At 39.5% G+C, this 20243-nt stretch overlaps 1 protein-coding gene across 1 annotated transcript; it reads right to left on the minus strand.

The window, feature by feature from the left end:
* Positions 1 to 1271: 1271 nt before the first annotated feature.
* Positions 1272 to 19339, minus strand: usp46 (ubiquitin specific peptidase 46). The gene is made up of 9 exons (XM_023271852.3): positions 18983 to 19339; positions 14108 to 14188; positions 10232 to 10445; positions 7644 to 7882; positions 7108 to 7184; positions 6921 to 7004; positions 6639 to 6836; positions 5131 to 5209; positions 1272 to 5028 (listed from the first exon to the last, which is right to left on the minus strand). The coding sequence occupies exons 1-9, from the start codon at positions 19016 to 19018 to the stop codon at positions 4927 to 4929; spliced, it is 1110 nt and encodes a 369-aa protein (XP_023127620.1). The 5' UTR covers positions 19019 to 19339; the 3' UTR covers positions 1272 to 4926.
* Between the last annotated feature and the right edge of the window lie 904 nt (positions 19340 to 20243).

Consider the following 20243-nt stretch of genomic DNA (forward strand, 5'->3'; position numbering starts at 1 on the left):
GCAGCCTATTATTGCTCCTTATAGCAGAAATAACTTGTAGGTGTTTTGTATTATTGTCTTCTACTCCAGGCAGTATTTCAAATCTCCCCACAACATCTCTCTGTGGGATTCATATATTTTTTTCTCCTGTCTAAGTTGTCCATAAGTCTGAGATTTCTTTTAGCATCAGACTGCTCTGGGGTTGAATTTGCTCATAGTCAGTACTTATCAAAGTGGCAGGTGTTTGACATCTATACCATTTGTAGTTGATTTTCCGTACAGAAAAGTGTTTTATGTCAAATGATTTATAGATCTTAAATCCTAGCCAGACTCAAAAGGCATCCAGAAGCTTTTATTTGAAAGCCTTAGAGAGCTCTTTAGAGCTTGGCATGATGACAAAACAAACCTGAGTTGGAGCGATCTAATGTTGTGGATTTTAAAGTGACATAAATGTAAAAGTGATTCATAGTTTTGTTCCCATGTCGGCAGCTGCTCAAAATTTGTACATTTTTGGCCATAACTCGGCCCTTAATTTTCACTTGCATAATAAGATTTTAAAAATTAGGTGGCGACGTTTTTTATTCAAAAAGTCAAAGGTTCAGTCTGGACAGACATGGAGGCAAACTACTTCATGAGGTTGTAATTCTAGTATGTTTAAATTATGAAAATCACAGTTTTGTAGTTTTGTCAACTGTTTGATTACATCACTTTGCTGCTTTTTGTTTACTTGTCTGAAAGAAAGAAATGAAAAAATAGCCAACAATTTCCACCATGGGGTACACTAAATTTTTCACGTGGCAGTTTTTTCATGTTCACCATCTCGTGTGTTGACACGGTAACACGGAGAGATGAGAATATAGTTAGTGGTGCAGGTGTTTGACCACAAACTAAAGTTTTGATGAAATTCTAAATTTGATTCTGTTGTGTGAAATTTTAGCAAGACACTAATGTTCTTACAAATCATCCTGAGTGGCACAAGATTGTCTGTCCCAGTTTCCACTGATATCCATCTATTAGTTGTTTAGCAATCTCACTTTAAATCACAAAAGTCAACCTGATCAGGGCAAGACCAAAGTCTGCAGGATTGACCCTCAGGGTACCTAAACACCCAATATTTGTTGTGAAACTTTAATCTGGATCAAAGTGTGCTGACATTGCAATCCCTACACCAGAATCACCAGGAGGCTAACAATTAACGGAGGATGGTGGTATGTCTGAAACCGCTGTATTTAAGGTTCATCCTCCCACCAACAGGCAGCTGTAAAGGAATAAAGACCAAACATTTCTGCAAGTTAGTTGATAGTCATTTTATTGAACAGAAGAAAAAACTCAAAGTGAGTGTGTTAGACTGTGGTTTGTCATGTTAAAGCATCAAAGCTCATCACTAATAAAGTGCACTTTCAGTTAACCACCAAGCAAGACTCGTCTCCTGCTTCCCTCAGCTCAGTCGCCTGCTGCGGGACTCTGAGCTCTCCCCAGCAGAACGCTATCACAGTTAGACAAATAAGACCGAGTGCAACGACTGAGCGTCTCAGTGAGGGCGAGTGCATAAGTGTTAATGGAAGCTCAGCGCATTAAAGAGTCTCTTTCTTCTCAGACTGCCACCGTTTCCTACTCTGGCTCAGTTCAACCCCAGTCATAGCAGTGAAGTGACAGGTGGTGGCTTCTGCACAGTTTGGACTGATCATGTAGTTGTGATTGTAAAACAGCACAGTATTTCTTCATTAATGGTTGGCATTAAGCTAAAATCTTTGCCATGAGTGTCTTTACATTTTTAAGATCTTCACTTTAAAAAAATATCTTCATATTTCCAGAACTGTTTTTTTTTTCTACATAATATATATGTACAGTTGTATCTTTACAAAGAAAATAATGTTCTGTTAAAGACTGTTGCAAGGTCAGTATAGACTCCAGTTTGGCACGTATTCCTCATGACTTCATCCAGTAACAGACTAACATGGAAGCGAAAACAGAAGTGCACTCTATATCCTGACTATTTTCACTTTGCATCCTGTCTCTCCTGTACAGAAACAGACACCAAACTAACAAATTAATCCTATTCTTACCTCTTATTTATAATGAGATGTGTTTGAAATGGTAATTTCCTCTGATGTGCAGCAAACAGGAATGTCGTTCACATGAAAACTATTTGTTTGATGTTGCACTATTCTACAGGGCACGTCCCAAAAGCCCCCTCGGGGGATAACATCTACAGTACAAGGGGCAGTGTGTTAATTAACACTGAATTTCAGTTATGGGGTTTTAGGATTCCAATGTGCTACACAACACACACAATTTATCAGAGACAAAACAAGAGAAAATCTGCTAAGCTGCAGTCCAACACAGGAATGGAAATAAAAGGACAATGCCGTGTAGAGTTTCAAAAAAAAGATGGATGAAAGAACGTACTTGCCAACATCCCAGCAGTGCATTTCCTGTAGCGGCAGGGGAGCTTTTACTTTGATATCACAAACACACAGCACTGGGAACAGATCAGCCTTTAAAAAAAACACATCTACTACTAACAATTAAATGGATTCTAATCTCACGTGGAAAGTCCACATTTCACCTCTTATTGCACTTTTTTCATGTCAATCAAAACATCAGGGAGGTTTGGGTTGCGTCTCCATCATCTTATTAATCTTATATCCTTCTTTTTCCACAAGTAAAATACAAAAATTAAACTTTCAACGCCTATTTTTTTTTTTTTAAAGATATCCTATCAAGTTGTGTATAACTTACACTGGGACCTTTATAATAAGAGCTCAAACAGCCAGTATAAGCTCTTCAAAGAGCATCTTACACATGCCTTCATTATCTACCAGTCAGCATTACAAACAACAGTGATAAATATGTTCAGTTCAATAAATACAGGGGGGGTTTAATCTGAATAAAAACATGATAAAGATTCAGCTGAGGAATTTCTTTTTCATGTGTAGTGTTAAGAGTATGTGGCTCAGTTGGATTTAAGTACTGGTTCACATCTGGTCAGACATCTGTCACAGCACAGAGACAGAAAAAACAACTTATACAGTTTACGGTTTGAAGTTTAGGTAGTTTTACGCTTGTGAGTTCTCCCTTATTATACTGAACAAAAATATAAAGGCAGCATGTAATATTGAATTAAATCCTATCTATTCTGTCTAACATGAAGGAATAAGTATTTGTCGTTCCAACACTTGGGAAGTATGTACCATAATGGAAATGATAATGGGCAGATGGAGAGTGGGATTATAGACCAGAAATTACAAGTTAGAAACAAGTGTGTCCACCGTTAGCATCGTGTAGTGTCACAATGAGTTAAAGAGGTTGTTGATGCTACTTGTGGAGTGTTGTCCACTCTTACTGAAGGGCTCGGTGAAGTTGGTGGACATTTTGGGGAGCTGGGTCTTGTTGTCAGACACGTCATCCAGAGAATCACGCAGATCCTTGACAGGTGATATGTCTGGAAAGTCTGCAGGCTGTGGCAGAATTGGAACATTTGAATCTGTTATAAATGCATAGCATGTGTTGAATGAGTAAGATAACCATTGTTATGCATTGAGACTGCCATCAATGAAATGTTGATGTGTCCTTCATCCATTGCATATCCCTGCCACTCTCCATACAAAGCTGACATTCGCAAAGCCTTCCCCTGTACAAAGCCAAACCAGACATCTGCTGTCTGCTCTTCAGTGAAAACAGCCTTCCTTCATCTGCCATTCACTGGCCATTCTGCCGTCAGAGCAAGGCCTTGGTGTGGCCGACAAGCTCGCAAACCAGCTTCCCTCAGGCAATTCATTAATTCATTCATCATTTTGTAGCCAAGCGCTAACAACTGTGCAAATGGACGAGTCGGATGTGACAGTCCTGGGCTTGGATGGTGGCATGAAGTCTGCTGTTAGACTGTCTGTTTTACCATGCCATCTGAGACGATTTCTTAGATGACAAAAAGTAGAGTTGCAGACATTCAAGTGGTGGGGTACTGATATGCCAGCATCCAATATACCAACAACCTGTTCTCTTCTTTCTCTTGCCATCTGGGCGTCGTGTCATTTGAATAAAGCTGCATTTTAAGGTGCCCTTTTATAGTCAAAGGAGTGTCTGTCCATTATCCATTAAAGCCACGCCTGCCTATTGTGTGGATTAACTCAATAGTTGAGAATTTGTCACAGCTCAAAAACTGCCTGTCCCCAAGTAGCTAAATGGAACTTTTTCCAACTGGAACTAATTTTAATAATCTAACTGTAACAACAGAAATGTGATATTTGACTTTTTTCTCTAAGGCCATGTACATGCTGCATTTATGTTTTTGTTTAGTGTATATTGCTTCAGAACCATTAAAAATGCATGAAATTTCTCTATGCGTATTATACAGTGTTTGTCTCATTCGCTTCTCATGCATCCACCAGGGACATTAACACACCAAAGGACTGGACAGTGATGGGGAAAATAGCCCTAATGAAAGGAATAATGATTGGGTGGCACATCATGGAAGTAGACCTTATATACATATAAATGATATAGCACATTTAATGACAGCTGTCTGTATGTGCACCAGACCCTTCACCTCTGCAGGCTTCTCCTAGTAGCAACACCAAGCTTGTGCTCGATGTGACGCTGTTTTTTTGTTTCCGTCAAGTGGTTGAGCATTTTTGCTTTTGTTTTAAAGTGCAGTCCAGATGCAGGTGACTAAAAGACAAGAATCACATTACAGAGAGAGAGAGACAGAATGAGAGAGAGAGACAGAGAGCGAGAGAGAGATGAAGCACAGGTAAAGCCCAGAGGGTGAAATTGGGACAGAGGATTGGCACAAACGTCAGAGAGGTCTGACTCGGAGGAGGGGGGGAGCAGGAGTCTGTTAGGCTTTAGGTAAAAAAAACAAAAACCAGAAACCAAAAAATCAAAGAAAAAGAACAGATTTCTTCCTATTCAGTCTCCTCCTGTGTCACCGATCCAGCTCCAGTGTCACTCCCTCGACTGGTAAAAGAGGATGTATCCCGACTCAGAGTTCTTGGAGATGTCCGAGGTAAGGCCGTAAAACTCCTCGATGGCCTGGGCATCAATTTTCTGCAAAACAAAGGATGACACAGCGTTTACTGGTAATACAAACAATAGCATATATACAAACAGATGAGTCAAAGAACATTAAGCAGGCAAAGAGTGACGCACCTCCACAATGTCATCGTCAAACAGCAGCCAGAAACCATGACTCTTCACTATAGTGATGTAATGGCCTCTATTCGGTCCACTGAGGAAAAAACAGACACACAGTAACTCTAATGTACAGATGCTGCAATCTCCAAACCCTCACATTGTACTGTCTCGGTCTAAGCTTCCTGTCATTTGCACTAACTTCATGCAAACACAACTGGCCACACATCTACTTAGTGTCATTAAATACATAATTTGCACTAAAACTGATTTTGAGACCAGGTTTGCATCCGATAATTGTGACAACTCATGGAGTAACTGTGTTTTTAATGAAAACAAGAGAACTATGACAATATTATACCTGAAACCAAGCCAAGCTGCTTGGTTACAATCTTTAAGGAATAGTTTGACCATTTGGAGATTTATCTTTTTTGCACTATACTTTTTCAAAACTTGACAAACAATATGTAAATTTGTAAGCTGTAGAGATGTTGGCCCAGGGGTTGCTTTTACATCCGGATAGAGTCAGGCTCAGAGTCTCCAGAGGGATATACTAAAAAGCAAGTTCAACATGGCCAGGCTGTCTTTATTGCTAGCTGGCTCTACAAAACCGAAAAGCGCAATCAGAGTTTTTACCAACTTGGTAACCACGTTTTTTCATGAGGGTCTGTGTGTCCTCCCCGAAATAAGATTGCTCAATGCAAAATTAGCTTCATTTTCTGCATACAATGGACCAATGTGTGCTGCCTACTTCAGTCAAGAGGAACAGGTTGATATAATAGAGCTATGAAGATTGTAAAAATGTATTACGGCGTAAAGCTACTTTTGCTGCAGAAAACTGGTAATAGTTCATTCTTAATTGTATGTATTTTTCAACTCAGTACACTTTCAATGCAGTCACTCATTTCAGCACTTCTTACAAACTGTCAATTTATCTGTTAGTGGTTAGCTGTGCAGCATCAGTTACCATGGTGATCTAGCCAGGTTAAAAGAGAGCCACCTTAATGACACTGAGACTCTGGCTATAGGCGCAACATACCTCGCCAACCCATTAATCTCGCTTTGTAGTAAAGCCCTCAGTCTTTCTGAGAAGCTAAGCAGCAAGACGTGATATACAATCACGTCTCCAACTGTGCTGTGTGCTCAGTCACAGCGTGGAGCTTACACCAACTTTTTTTTTTTAGCCATAAAAACAAAACTGTCGCTCCTCACCCACTCGACTCACTTGATTTAGCTCCCTGTGACTTCTTATGTGTTCCCCAAATGAGATTCAAGCTGAAAGTTTGTCATTTTGACACACTTTAGGAGGTTTGGTGCTCATCGTATGTTTTCATAACTGGACTTCCAGCGAGTGTTGCAAGCTTTTTGCAGGAGCACTGGGAGTTGTGTATCGCTGCAAAGTTACACTACTTTGCCAGGGATGGTGGCTAAATGTAAATCAAGTAAGGTATTTGATTTTTACAGATATAGTCTCTGAACTCTTCGATCACACCTTGTATTTTAAGCTGGTGATGAGTATACTGTACCTCCCACAGTGAACCACAACCGCCACTAAGTCATACATGCGATCCAGATTGACTGCATCCCCGGACGTGTTGAACAGACGCAGTTCTAGGGGGAAAACCACTCGGTAGGACAGCTTGGTGTAGCGATGGAGCTGCTCCATGTACTTAAACCTCTTGAGATGCAGCGCCAGGATCATAGGAAGTTTCTTCACGCGCATCCTGCAGAGAAGCACACATGCTTTGAGCAGCATGTTGTTGCATTATGGTACATCACCGTTGGGTTAAACTTTGCACTTTACTGACCGTTTCTGTGCTTCCTGTTTGCTGCAGCATGTCTCACAGTAGTATTTGTATTCACTGCACAAAGTCTCTGTGTTACTGAAGTCCCTGGAAGACAAAGCATACCACAGCAGGCTTAATTAGTCTCTGACCGAATGGGAATATGTCGGCTTCTTTGGCGGTGACTGGATGTATAATAAATTGATACTACCTGAGACAGTGTGTTATTGATGTGTTCTGCTCCACATCCACAGAAAGATCCAGAAAATCCTCATCTTTGCTGCTCACCTGTTAGACAGAGGGAGAGACAGCGATGTAACTCAGCTGTCATTTTTTTTGACTGAGTCAGTGAGGGTAAGCCTGCTGTGCTGTGACAGAACAACCACCCACCCACACCTGTACACACTCAGCCAGGCTTTGAAATGCATATTTGACCGAGCAGCTTTTGTCTCTGCGCAGCGTAGCACTTTGGTGTTTGGAGGGGTTGTTCAGGGCAACCTTTCCCACTTCTCGCCCTCAGAACTGTGAGGACAAAGCCTCTGGCGGCCCTGACGTAAAGTGGGTGGGCAGAACCCGCCAGGTGTTCTCACTGCATCTGATTGTGTTTTTTTTATTTTTTGCATCTCTCAGCATCTTTTCAAAAAGCTAATCCCCTTTTCAGACTTATTCAGGAGAGATCAATTTTCAAGGTTGCACAGGGACAGACAGCACAAACTACCTGTCTAGACGACACAAAATGCAACTCACCGTTTCACAGTTGAGGCAGCGCGTCTCATTGGTCAGTGTGCCTTGGAAGATATCATGAACCCATGTGGGCTCCGTCTTGTTCTCCGTCTCAGCCTCCGTGGTGACGGCGGTTCCATTGTTCTTGAGGCGACCGTTCTGCTTTTCCTGCTTCTTCTCCTCTTGCAGGATATCGGCCACCGTGTTCAGCAGGTAGTTGAGGAATTCATGGGCATCTTGTTGCATGTAGTTGTCGAACAGATCTGAAGGGAGAGACAAAGATAAAGAAGATAATTTAAAGAGGAACTGGTGTGAATAGACCACTTTGGCCTCACCATTTAGTGGCAGGTTATTTGCCCATTCTGAATGCAATGTTTAGATGTTTGTGTCACACTTAGTCAAAAGCAAGATATTATTTAAATCTATGTAGCAGTTTAGAGATACATTATTTGACAGACTAATAGGTCACACATAGGAATAAATGACCTGGATCGCAACTTTCCACTTGTTTAGAGAAATAACTTCCTGGAGGCACTGCTAAGTAAACTGTGCTGCTACAGTGGTACAAACTGCATTCATTGCAATGCCACGGGAAGCTACATCTATTCAGTTGATTATGCAGTAAATGTGTAAATATGTTTCTATACTCGATCCTGATTTGATGAAAGTCTGTTTTACACTGCTGGTACTGCAGCCAATAGAACACATATTCAAAAACTGATCAGTCTGCTGGTATTATTACAGAAATATAAAATCATTCATATCAATTTCACTTTGATTTGACCAAAAACCTAAGTGATTTCCACGTATCCCTCAGGTTTGGACAGTGTCAGCTCTAAATATATTTTTTGAGCATGATGTTTAAATGCATGATGTTGGAAGTGTAACAGCTCTAATGTGCATTTGTCACATTAGGAATAAGCAGCTGCAATGAATAAATAATATTAACTTCTACAAACAGACTTCTACTAACATTCTTCTCTTGCATCATTTGCATGAGCCGTGCTTTGAAACTGTAATTAATTTCTATATACTTCATAGTTTTCCATGATCAGGAAGAGGAGTCACATGACACGTTAAGTGCCCCTTTTTATGTGAATGTGAGCCTGAAGAGGAAAACCTGGGTCAATAAACAAAGTTGATCATGTCCTGAAACTGGTTATCTTTGAGGTTTAGGTTTGGTTAAACCAGCTAAGACAAAGAAATCCTGACTTTGTCAAACTTGCGTCACAGTACACTATTCAGGAGTGTCGCATTTAGTGTTGTGTATAATGGAGCTCTTTGGTAAACTCTACAGCTTCCTCTGTGGTGTCCATGACAGAACACAATCGTTCACAAACAAAGAATTAACCAACTCCAATAATTCCTTTGTGCATTTAGCTGTTAATCTGCCGTTCTGCATGTGTTTGGAGTCATTCTAACCAGCAGGTAGCCACAACAAATCATTTTCATTTCAGACACTGGTCTGACTGTGGAGTAAGACATATCAAAATTCAAGAAGATTACTCTATAACTAAAAGCTTTATGCCAATCAATAGCTCTTTATCCTCAGTCTTTTGAAAATCTCCTCTTTGTGATGCATGTCTCACATTAGCAGATGCATTATCTTAATAGCACACTCAAAGTGTTTAGTAGCTCTAATGTACGTCTCAAATCCTGTTTCATTGATCGGACTCTGGGTTTACTAACTCCTGACTCCAGAGATTTTTGGTTGATGTCATTAGTGACAGGGATCCCATACCTCTCTACAGCCTATTCTGTGAATGTTTGAACAAAGTATTAATAGGACAATTTTACTGGAAATGTAAACACATCAATGTCAAAATGCACTGATGCTGTTTGTGAGGCACGTGGAGGTTCAACACATTAATAATGCACCTTTTGTTGGTTTTTCTTTCAGTTTGTCACATGCCATAGATCCAGCAGGCTTTGTTGATGATATAAACACACTCCTGTTTTGACAGATCTGTATGTAAAAAGTGAAAACTGAGAAGTGCATGAAGGGGGAATGAGTGGGGATGGGGTGGGGAGGCACAGAGAGAAAAAACAAGTCCAGAGATGAGGCAGCTGACCAAAGCCGGGTCCCAACAGAGATCGCATTGTTCATTCGCATAAAGAGCTTCCTCAATATGGACAGCAGAGAACAGTCAGCCTTTCTGTCAGCTCTACTCTGAATGACCTTACCACCAACATGCACCTGCCCTTCACCTCTAATATTCAGATTGCAATAAAGCCAAACAGCGCTGCTATCACACAACACGAATCCGTGCAAATGCATGTGAAAGGACGCGCATGATGGCTTCTGTGAAAACAACAATGCTTGATTATGGCACAATCTGTGTCTGACACCAGACAACACAGGTGACAGCTCAGTTTTCACGAGACCAAATTTAATTTATTTCAGGAAAGTTAATTGTGTGATCAAAAACTGATTAACTACATTCTCCCAGTAAACCAGCATGCACAATGCCAGAACCCCGGGACTGGTGAGCATAAATGGAATTCAGCAGTTTTCATTTCTTTTGGTGCATTCACACAATCTCAACAAACGATCTTGAAAACATATTCCATTAAAACTACTTGCAAAGCTTCAATCAGATGGCTGCTCTCACCGTTCTCCTTCCGTAGCCGGGAGATGAATTTCTTGGGCGGGATGACGCCCACTTTCTTCTTCTGCGTGGCGATGGAGTGGAAGAGGTCAGCGAGGCATGTGAGCAGGTTCTCCTTCTTCTTCTGCTGGGCTTTGTAGGCCAACACGTTCTCCCGGAAAGGCCGGCAGAAGTAGAGGGCCTGGAGCACTGAGTTACAGTAGCATGTGTTTCCAAACTGAAGGAGGGAAGCAACAGTGACACACAAAGAAGACAAAAAGAAACCTTCTTAAAACAGGAACTCAAATATAAATATATTTTTGAAACTCTTTGAAAAGTGAATGCATGACTTCCCATTCAAACATTCCAATTTCGTTTGCAAAATTTCATGATCATATATAATAATACTTTACTACCTGAAAAATCATCGCCAGTATTACGTCTTACTTTTCTATTTGAGTCTTTATTAAGCTTATTTATTTTTATTTTCAGCAATGTATCATACTTTTATCTTATTGCTTTTCTAATAGCACTGCATTTATTCTCATGTTATGCAAATTTATTTTATGAGCAATATCTGGCGTAAGAATTTCCCTCAGGATTAATCAAGTTTTATCTTATTTTACACGTTTTTTTGAGGCAAATTCAGATGGAAAAGTGTTTTTACTTTTTTCACAAAGTGTCATGTCCTGTCACATCAGGGAGCCATCTCTGCCTTACTGTTCAATAGTAGGTAGTTGTGAGTCTGAGTGGCTGTAATTTAGAAAGTTGGTCTTTTGTGCTAATTACTTTTGCATTTCGGAGTGTTTTTGTTTTGGTAAATTATTGTGTTTGTGCTGTTCCAGCTTGGGTACATTATGTGCTGGTGAAGAGATGAGATTTCACTGCTGCATCTGGAACAAAAACGTAGACATAAGTTAGACAGGAGGATTCTATTCATAGAGTTATGTGTTCTGGATGGGGTTTTAGCCAGGAAATATAACACTGATAGTAGTTTAATATTATTTATTGCTAATGTCATGACGAGGTTGGTTGTTTTTAATAAACCTCTGTTACAAAGTGCTTCCAATGTTACTGTAAAACATAGTTTCTGCTTCATTTTCCTACACATGAATTTATTATTGGTGCCAAACTTCGGTTTGCACAGCTGTTTCAGTTCCATCAGCAGCAGCTTTTGGTACTGGTGGGAGGAATGATCACAGATTCATTCGTGCTGACTAAATACAATCCAGAAGGTACGTTTAGTTTAGACTGCATTATATAACAGATAGTTTATAGTCCAACTCTGCACATATAAACTAACTTTATATGTGTGTCTAAACAGTACACCAATCTGCATGTTGACAAAAATGGGAAAATGACTGTTCTTTGACATATTTGCTAATTACTTTTGGTTGGCATCTCTGCTTTTCTTTGTAGAAAAACATAAATAAGTGATTTAACAATTGAATTTGCCAACAACTAAACATGACATTATGTTAAGTTTAGAGCAGTTACTCTAAATGTACTTCACAAATTTTACACTGCCTTGTTGATACTTTTCCTAAAAATCTTTCCACTTGCAGCAGAACTATAAGCTGAAAAGGTTTAATTATAAAAGGAATAAATATCAGCAGTTTAAAACACACATACACTAAAATGGAGGCTACCTCTACTTGTACGAAAAGCTGAACAGTGGCCTGTCAGTCATCTTTAATGTTTGCAAAATTCTAAATTTGTCAACTCTCTTTTTTCTTTCTCATGTGGCCTCATGAAACATAGAGTTGGTTTATGTTAAACAGGAAAAATATGACTGATACCAGACAGTAAGTATCAATATTCCAGTTTTAATCAGTTGTGTTATATTCTGTAGGGATTGACCAATATGGGAATTTTTTTTTTTCTTTTTTTAGGACTGATAACCAACATTTGGAGCCGATAAACATTTAACATACCGTTTTAACAGCATGTGATATCAGAGAACCTGTCATTTATAACTAGGCTTCTTCATTAATAAGAGTGACTATAAGTGATTATGTAAAATAGAAATGGGAGTGGTTAAATTAGGATGCTCTCCTCTGTTTATGTGAGATCAACTGAGATTCAGTTTGTCTTCTGCAGTTATGTCTGCTGTTCTCTATTTTCTTAATATTTCACCGTTCTATCACTTTTACTGTCCACTAAGGTCCATATCTTAAGACATTATTACTCTACCAAGGAAAACAGTGGAGTTATGTGACGATCGGCGTACATTTGTCCTTCTGTGAATCTGTCTGTGCACAACATCACTCAAAAACGGACTACCAAATTCAGGTGAAATATTCAGGGAAGGTCAGAAATGACACAAGGACCACATCATTAGATTTTGGCAGTGATGCGGCTTATAGTCTGGATCCACGGATTTGTGAAAGATTTCTGTATCATTGTGAGATAGTGGCACGGCATCACTGTAACTATGACAACAATTGAACACTACGTCAGCTGCCTGCTGACGATCACATGATTGCGATCCTTCTGCAAATCGACCACTTATCGGGACTTATCTGTCAGAAATCATACAAGGACCAATTGATTAAATTGTAGGGGTGTTTGAGTCCCATCAATTCCTGCTGCCCGCTACATATTTAGGTCACGTGATTCAATATCCGTACATACTATACACATGCATAGCACACGCCTGTGCTCAGCACAAGGTCATTTTGTTTGTGGGTACATCTATATTAAATGACCACATTCTATGTTGCCATGATTTCTGATCAGCAATAACTTACAAAAAAAAAGCTGCATTTCTACAAAAATATGCTGCTCATATGACAATGTCATATGCCGGAATGAAGCCTTGGCAGAGTACGGCGCTCTCTGAGTGCTTTTCTTGCTAATCATTGTTTTCCAGACTCAGTTTCAGAGTCATTTGTGGCTGCCTTCTAACTTAGCTGCTAGCCGTTAGCATAGAATAGAATAGAATAGAATAGAATAACTTTATTGTTTGTTCCAAATAAAAACAGAAATTCATCTTTTGTCATGGCTGTAAGACAACAATTAAAAACCACACTCAAACATTTAAAACACCTTCACACATTAATAACAGTTTAATAAATAAAAACAAATAAAACACATAAAATAACTAAAGACACTAAAAACAGTGTAATAAATAAAAACAAATAAAACACATAAAATTACTAAAAAAAATGCAACTAAACAAAGTCTTAGTCACTAGTAGCCAATTTCCTAGTTTGTGGCAACGGCTTGTGTTTCTTGCTCATTTTTCACAGTATCTGCTTGAGAGACATTTCTGATGATAGCTGTTATTCATCCTTACATGTGTCTATTCCTGGTCTCTTTAACACCTGGTGGGCTCATGATTATAAAGCTGCGGTACTTCATATATGTATGAATATACATGTCAACCGCTTTAGTTTCAAAAGTAGTGTTACGATCAGTATTTCTCCTTGGTAAACTGGCCCTAGCTTGACTCTTCTCCCTTTTGTGATATAATTTAGGCTTTTAAAAGCAGATATAATAAACTCTAGTTCCAAAACCTACTTCAAATGTTATTGTAGTGCTCATATGTTTTAAAAAAAAGTAGTTTCTGCTTCATTTTCCAAAACACAAATTCACTAGTGTTGCCAAACTGCAAACTGCTTTTTGAATTATCTGGTAAAAAAATTCCAATATCCTGTATTTTTTTCCTCCATTTGGTAAACACAGTATCTCGGCTTCTGAGAAAGGTGTGTGTTTATGTGAATGCCATATTAAGGAAACAGAACATCCCTCGACGGGCCAACACCACACTCACAAACAACATCTTCAGCAGCAGGACATGACTCACTGTGGCTCGACGGCACTTTGTTTTGAAAAAGGACACCGGTGTTGTTTGGCAGTGACCTCTGTTAATGTATGAGAGGATTTGGTGGTACTCACATTGACCAATCCAAAGTAGTGTTCATTGATTGGGAATTGCTCCGGGCCGATGTCTTTCTCCAGAGCAGAGGCATTGGTGCCCTGAAAGAACAAAACATGCATTCATCGTCATGTAACAGTTTGCTCATTTGTGGCTATATAGAGTTAGAAAAAAAGGCTAATTTGTTTGTCTAGTCTATGCATATGTAGCCAAATGAATATGGAAATGATGAACAGTCAAAAAGCACCAACAGGCTGCTGGAGCTTCAAAGCTGAAAGTAAAATGAGAGGCCTCTTTCTGATACAGTATAACTGATAAAAAAAAAAAAGATCCTTCCTGTCAAATGATAAAGTCTCAGTTTCTGAAAATGCACAAAATAGAGCTCATCTTGATTCCTGAGGCTGTCAGAAAAAAAGGTAAATTGTCCTGTCAAATTAGAAAATGGAGATGGTCTAAATAGGTAGATGCATATCAAAAGTCAGGAGTATTTTGTGCTTGATTGCTGAGACGGAGCACTTATCTCTTGTCGGAGCCTTTTCACTCCAAAATGAACTGCAGCTTTGTTGAGTGAACACCGGAGACAATTTAGTTTGGGGAAGGCTTCGACTTTTAATGACTGTCATTTCTCTTAGACAGTGAATAACCCTTTGTGCGATTTACCGCTTCCAGTCTGAGAAGCAGCGGCACATATGCAGCAGCGTGTGCCGTGCACACACATTATCATCGCAAATGTAGTGAAAATGCACCATAAGTGGACCCATCCATCAAAATCTACACAAAACAGTTGCAAGAGAGAGATGGAATATCCATGCAACCCTGCTGACACCTGACGCCACATTCTGACATATGAGCTCCTCATTAAAGGGTGTAGAACAGAGGCACTGTTGATTTTAGGAGGAAAAAACTCAAAACAATGCTGATCAGTATAAACTGAAGTTAGTGGAGCAGAAAAAGCTGACATCCAAACACTGTCATCACTTTCTTTTTCTTATGATTACTGTCTGCAGCTGGAACTTTTCAGTTTTACCTACACAAAAGTTAGAACACACTTTCTCATTCAGTGCTTTTTATTTATTTGTATTATTTTCTACATTGTACATTAATACTGAAGACTAACACATTATTATTTACAACATAATTCTGTACGTATTCTTTTATAGTTTTGATGTTTTCAGTATTAATCTACAATGTAGAAAATGATTAAATAAAAACCACTGAATGAGAAGGTGTGTCCTAACTTTTGACTGGTAGTTTATATATTTGCTAGAGTGAAAGTCCTGAGCTAATATAGTACAGACCATGAACACACAAGTGAGTGTGTTGATTCCTTGAATATGCAAAAAGGAGACACCTTTAAGGTTAGACTTCATTTGCCTCCTACAGACACACACATATCAGCCTTTGTGTCTGCAAGCAAGTACGAAATAACAAAAAGGGCTGCAACTACGTATTATTGTAACTGTCGATTTTCTTGATTAACTGATTAGTTGTTAGGACTGTAAAGTCAAAAAGTGGTAACAAATTTCAAATCAGTGTTTCCCAAAGCTCACAATGACTGTCTTGCTTTGTCCACAACCCAAATATATTTAGTTCTCTGCTATAAAGGAGGACAGAAACAAGAAAATGTTCAAATTTAAGAAGTAGGAATCAGAAAATTTTGACTCGAAATGATTAATTATCAAAATAGGTGCAGATTATTCTTACAGTTGACAACTAACTAACTATTCTGTTATTGATGTAGTCATATTATCTAATAATAAAATGAGCTACTGAAGGTTTTGTTTTGCAGCAAGGAAACGTTTCGTGTGATGCAGTGCAATCAGCTGACAGGAGAAAAGCATATTTTTCAGTCGTCCATCTCTAATAACTGTTGGATTTTCAACAGTTGGTAGAATCAATTTAAGAACATCATCTTATGCTGTGGGAAACAATATAAACCATCACTCATGACTTCTAAACAATATGACTAATTGGTAACATACTGAAACAACACAGCAAAAACCTAAAACATCAGGGAAAGTAATAGAATAACATATAACATGATTTGTTTTTTCAAAACGTGAAAAAAGAAGTATATTTTGATAGCAACTCAAGCCAGTGAATGATCCTAAGATGAGCTCCTTTTCATCATAGAAGTTCTTTCTGCAGGGACAGAGTAGCTCATCTACATGCTACAGGAAATATGGCTTCTATTAAAACACTGTCATCCTGTAAGGGTCAGTGATAAAAAAATGGGGAATGGAATCATATTTTACAATAAAGCAACAACGCAATAAGCCACTGGTTGTCACTGGTGTGTCCTTTCATTTACAGGAGAGACACTGTAAAACCTAATAATCAGACGCAGAGCAAGTGGACTAAAAGTCTGGCCACCAAACACAAGCAATAGTGAAGCCATTTGAGGGTCACACATGCTCTCATAGAAATGGAGTTACAACCAGAAACTGATATTTCTCTGGCAGGATTTTTGCACAATTTGACTCTATGGCTGTTCCCAGAGATTTTAAGAGCACAATCCCCCTCCATCCAGCCACATACAACCAAGTACTTCTAACCAACCAGTGATATCGTTGCAACTCAAACACTTCATATCATTGAGACTGACAAGTATAGAGACAGTATGAAATGCATCTGTTTTATATATGTAGATTTAGAATCTTTTTATTAGCTGAATTGTGTATGATTTAGATTTAGCTATGGATTTAGTTGACTCTCCTATTCTGACTCTAAAATAGAGCAAAGAAGAAACTTTCTTTGAACAACTCTGGAAACAAGTGGCACAAACTGCTGAACAATACAAGACTGACCCAGAACCAGCAGCCAAGAAAGAAACAAAAGGCTGGTTGGACACAGTGTGACGTCTCAACTGAATAAGGGCACTTTAGACGTAAAAGTCTTGTATGTACTTATTGACACGTACGCTGACATAGTTTAAATTGCAACTGTCTAATGAGCTTTATCGAGATCTTGAAAAGCATAACTTTGAGATTTTAATCAGTCGAGTTATAAGTTTATTATACTCTGTATGAGTTCTCAGGGACTTCCACATGTCAGTCTTGCCTGCATAAGCAACTGAGAAGACTGAATGAGCTAAAAAAACAGACTATTTGTGGCTGTGGCAAGACATTGTGCCACTCCAGTCGAAGACCAAGGTCATCTGACGCTGGCCAAAACCGCAGGAACTTTAACACGTTGTGCTCTTAGCCTGGTTATCATCATTCCTAAAAGTTGTGAAGCACTATATTGCATGATTCAAAGAGAGATTACGTCTTGCATGACCCAAAATAATTCAACAACAAAGCCATCTATGTCTGTCAGGAACTGCAGCCAGCAGAGCCCAAGAGAACACGTAGCTTGTGCGGAAAACATTTGATGACAAGCATGATGTGGTTTTTCCAGCCTGGAATAAAGCTGAACAGTTAGTCCTTAGACCTGACTTCTTTCTACCTGCAGAAATATCCACATTTGATGATTTAATATGACTTTTAATCATCACCAACCTCTACCGATGGTCAGTTGGTGTGGTCACCTTCCTAGGCTTTAGGGAGGCTGCAGCATCCAGTTTACATTGATAACACTTCTTGGAATCGTTATCTAGTGTGTCAGTGTAATTACTAGGCATTCTAGACAACCACAAAAAAGTTAAAACATCAAATATCCAATGTCAAATGCCACTAGAGAGAGCATGACCTATGGACAGAGGACAGTTTGACCTGTGTACATGTGGTTTAGTTTTCACTGAGATTGCTTCCTTGACCTCCATGTGAGTAAAACTCTGAGCCTGAACTCCTCTGTAAAAACCGTCCACTGCTGATGATAATCAATGTTCACTGAAACCGCCCAGCAAGCGGGAAATGTTCCACAACACCGGCCAACATTACCTGCGAGTTCTACTAATGTCTTAATGAAACCAAGGAATGTTTTAAGGATGATTCTCATTTGAAACAAGTTAACAAAGACTAACATTTTATATGGAACATGTACAGGACGTTTGGAGAATGTTGTCAGATTATGTTACGAATGAATGAAGCCAAACCAGACTTCAAAACAAAATAATGTTACCAAGGGCCTCAGATGACGTTCTTGTAACATGATATATTAACAATGCTAGAACATTTTGCCTGCAATACTCTGAGGACGTTGTTGAAGGAACACACTAAAGAGTCTTGCATAAAACATTCCCAGTGTTGTATGACAACAAAGGAAGGGTGTTTTTAATGCAACATTTGGAAAACGTTTCAGGAAGAATGTCTTTATAGAACTTTAGGAACATCCTGGTAGCTGAAAAAAAACAGCTTCCTGCTGAAAACATCACTAGAACTTTGCAGAAGTTGATCTGAAATGTCAGCTGGGAGATCTGCATCAATATATCTGCAGCACTCACCATTCAGTGTGCACCATCCTGCAGAGATACAGTGCATCAGTCCTCACAAGACACTGACACTGCGGGCCTTTGACATTAGTGTCCAGTCTAAATAAAGCGGAAGGCCGCCGGCATTAGGCAGAGCCGTTTAAGTCTGTTCTTACCCACTCTTCCCTGCCTCTGAACGCACCATAAACACAGATTAGTGCGGATCCCTGCTCTCTGCTGCCAGCATGCAAGCAGCCCTCTGCAGCAGCACCACATTATGCAATCACAACAAGCTGTCACAGGCTTCATTCACCTGCCAGTCACCGCTGACGGCTCTACAAATTGCACGCTGAGTTGGTCTCGCCGGGCTGCAACACACAAAGTGAAAGCCGGCGCACTGATGTCAAGGCTCGGGCCTGCAGGAGCCCAGAGAGCCGCTGAGGTGGATGGAAGTGGTGGCTGTGATAAAGAGGCTGCAGGTGGGAGGCGACTGAACCATCACCGCACCGGGTTCAACACAACAACAATAAGCGGCTTTACTCACCATATTACAAATGGAGGCGATGTTTCTGACAGTCATTTAGTTTACAGTGTCCCCCTCACCGCCATCTTTATAAAATAAACAGAGCAGGGCGACGCTGAGAAATGAAGTTGATTCGCAGCCGCGGCTGGAGGCCAGACTGCAACCCCAAGCGTCAGAAAGCGGGCGGAGAGACGCGGAGCACCATGCAGCCAGCACGGAGCCGAAGGTCAGGGGCTGCGCTCACAGTCGACACGGCTTCATCCTCACACGCACACCGAGAACACCGCCGCCGGGAACCGTCGGTGCATGAGGGAGCGGTGGACGGACGAAGTTACGGGCAGCAGGTTGTTAGCAACGGTCGGGAAACAAGCCTGCTGAGTGAGGAAGCTCAGAAGTCCCGCCCACCTCCGGGAAACTCCGGGTGGTGATTGGTTTATATTCGCCCGTGTTTGATCGACAGGTCATAGAAGCCAATCATAGAGCTGTACGGGGAAGTTTAACTGAACTGCAACCAATCAGCGGCTGATATGGGAAGCAATGGCTTTAGGGAGTTGTGGTTTATTTATATTATGTATTTAAAGGGATGTGGTAGGTTTTATGCTATACTGATGTTTGCTGTAATACAAAATATCGACATTTATTTAAGAAAATAATTCAACATAACACATTTTTAAACATTTGAATAAACTGATTCATGTAGTCTATAAAGTAGATGTTTCGTTGGAATTAGAGATTAATTTCCTTTTAGAAATAAGACAATACGGCAAATATTAAAACATTTCGGCCTCTCCTCTGAAGAACACAACGGCTTGTTTTTGTTCCATAATCAATGCTGATGAATAAAAGAGATCTTCTCCTTGTGGCAGCAGCTCCAAAGCTTTGGAATAGCCTTCCCTTTTCCATAAAATGTTCCTCCTCCATTGACACTTTTAAGCTTTTTGTTGCTCTTGGTGGTCTTAATACTTTAGTACTTTAAATGTATTTGTTTATTTTAGAATTTTGATCTTACAAGTTGTTATAATGTATTGCCTTGTTAATTTGTACTCTTTTATTTATTTTATTTTGCAACTTAATTTTACAAATCTTCTTTTTTAAAACCATATTTTTATTGTTACCTGCCTAAAACAACATGTTTAACATTTTTGGTCAACTCAGGTTGTTAAAATGTTTTGTATTAACACTTGATTTGCTTTGATTTTGATTTGTGAGCCAAAATAGCTTTTTTGTGGATCCAAAGTCCACATAAATTTAGTTCATGATGGTATGAAACACAAACCAACAG

Source organism: Amphiprion ocellaris, chromosome 2, assembly GCF_022539595.1.
Source record: "Amphiprion ocellaris isolate individual 3 ecotype Okinawa chromosome 2, ASM2253959v1, whole genome shotgun sequence".
Classification (NCBI taxonomy): domain Eukaryota; kingdom Metazoa; phylum Chordata; class Actinopteri; family Pomacentridae; genus Amphiprion; species Amphiprion ocellaris.

Excerpts from the sequence above, each read along its gene's own strand:
- usp46 (XM_023271852.3), bottom strand. The coding sequence starts at position 19,018 with ATGACTGTCAGAAACATCGCCTCCATTTGTAATATG. Across the intron at positions 10,446-14,107 it reads ACTACTTTGGATTGGTCAAT|TTTGGAAACACATGCTACTG; the intron begins GTGAGTACCACC and ends TCCCTCCTTCAG. Across the intron at positions 7,185-7,643 it reads GCTGCCTCAACTGTGAAACG|GTGAGCAGCAAAGATGAGGA; the intron begins GTGAGTTGCATT and ends TCTGTCTAACAG.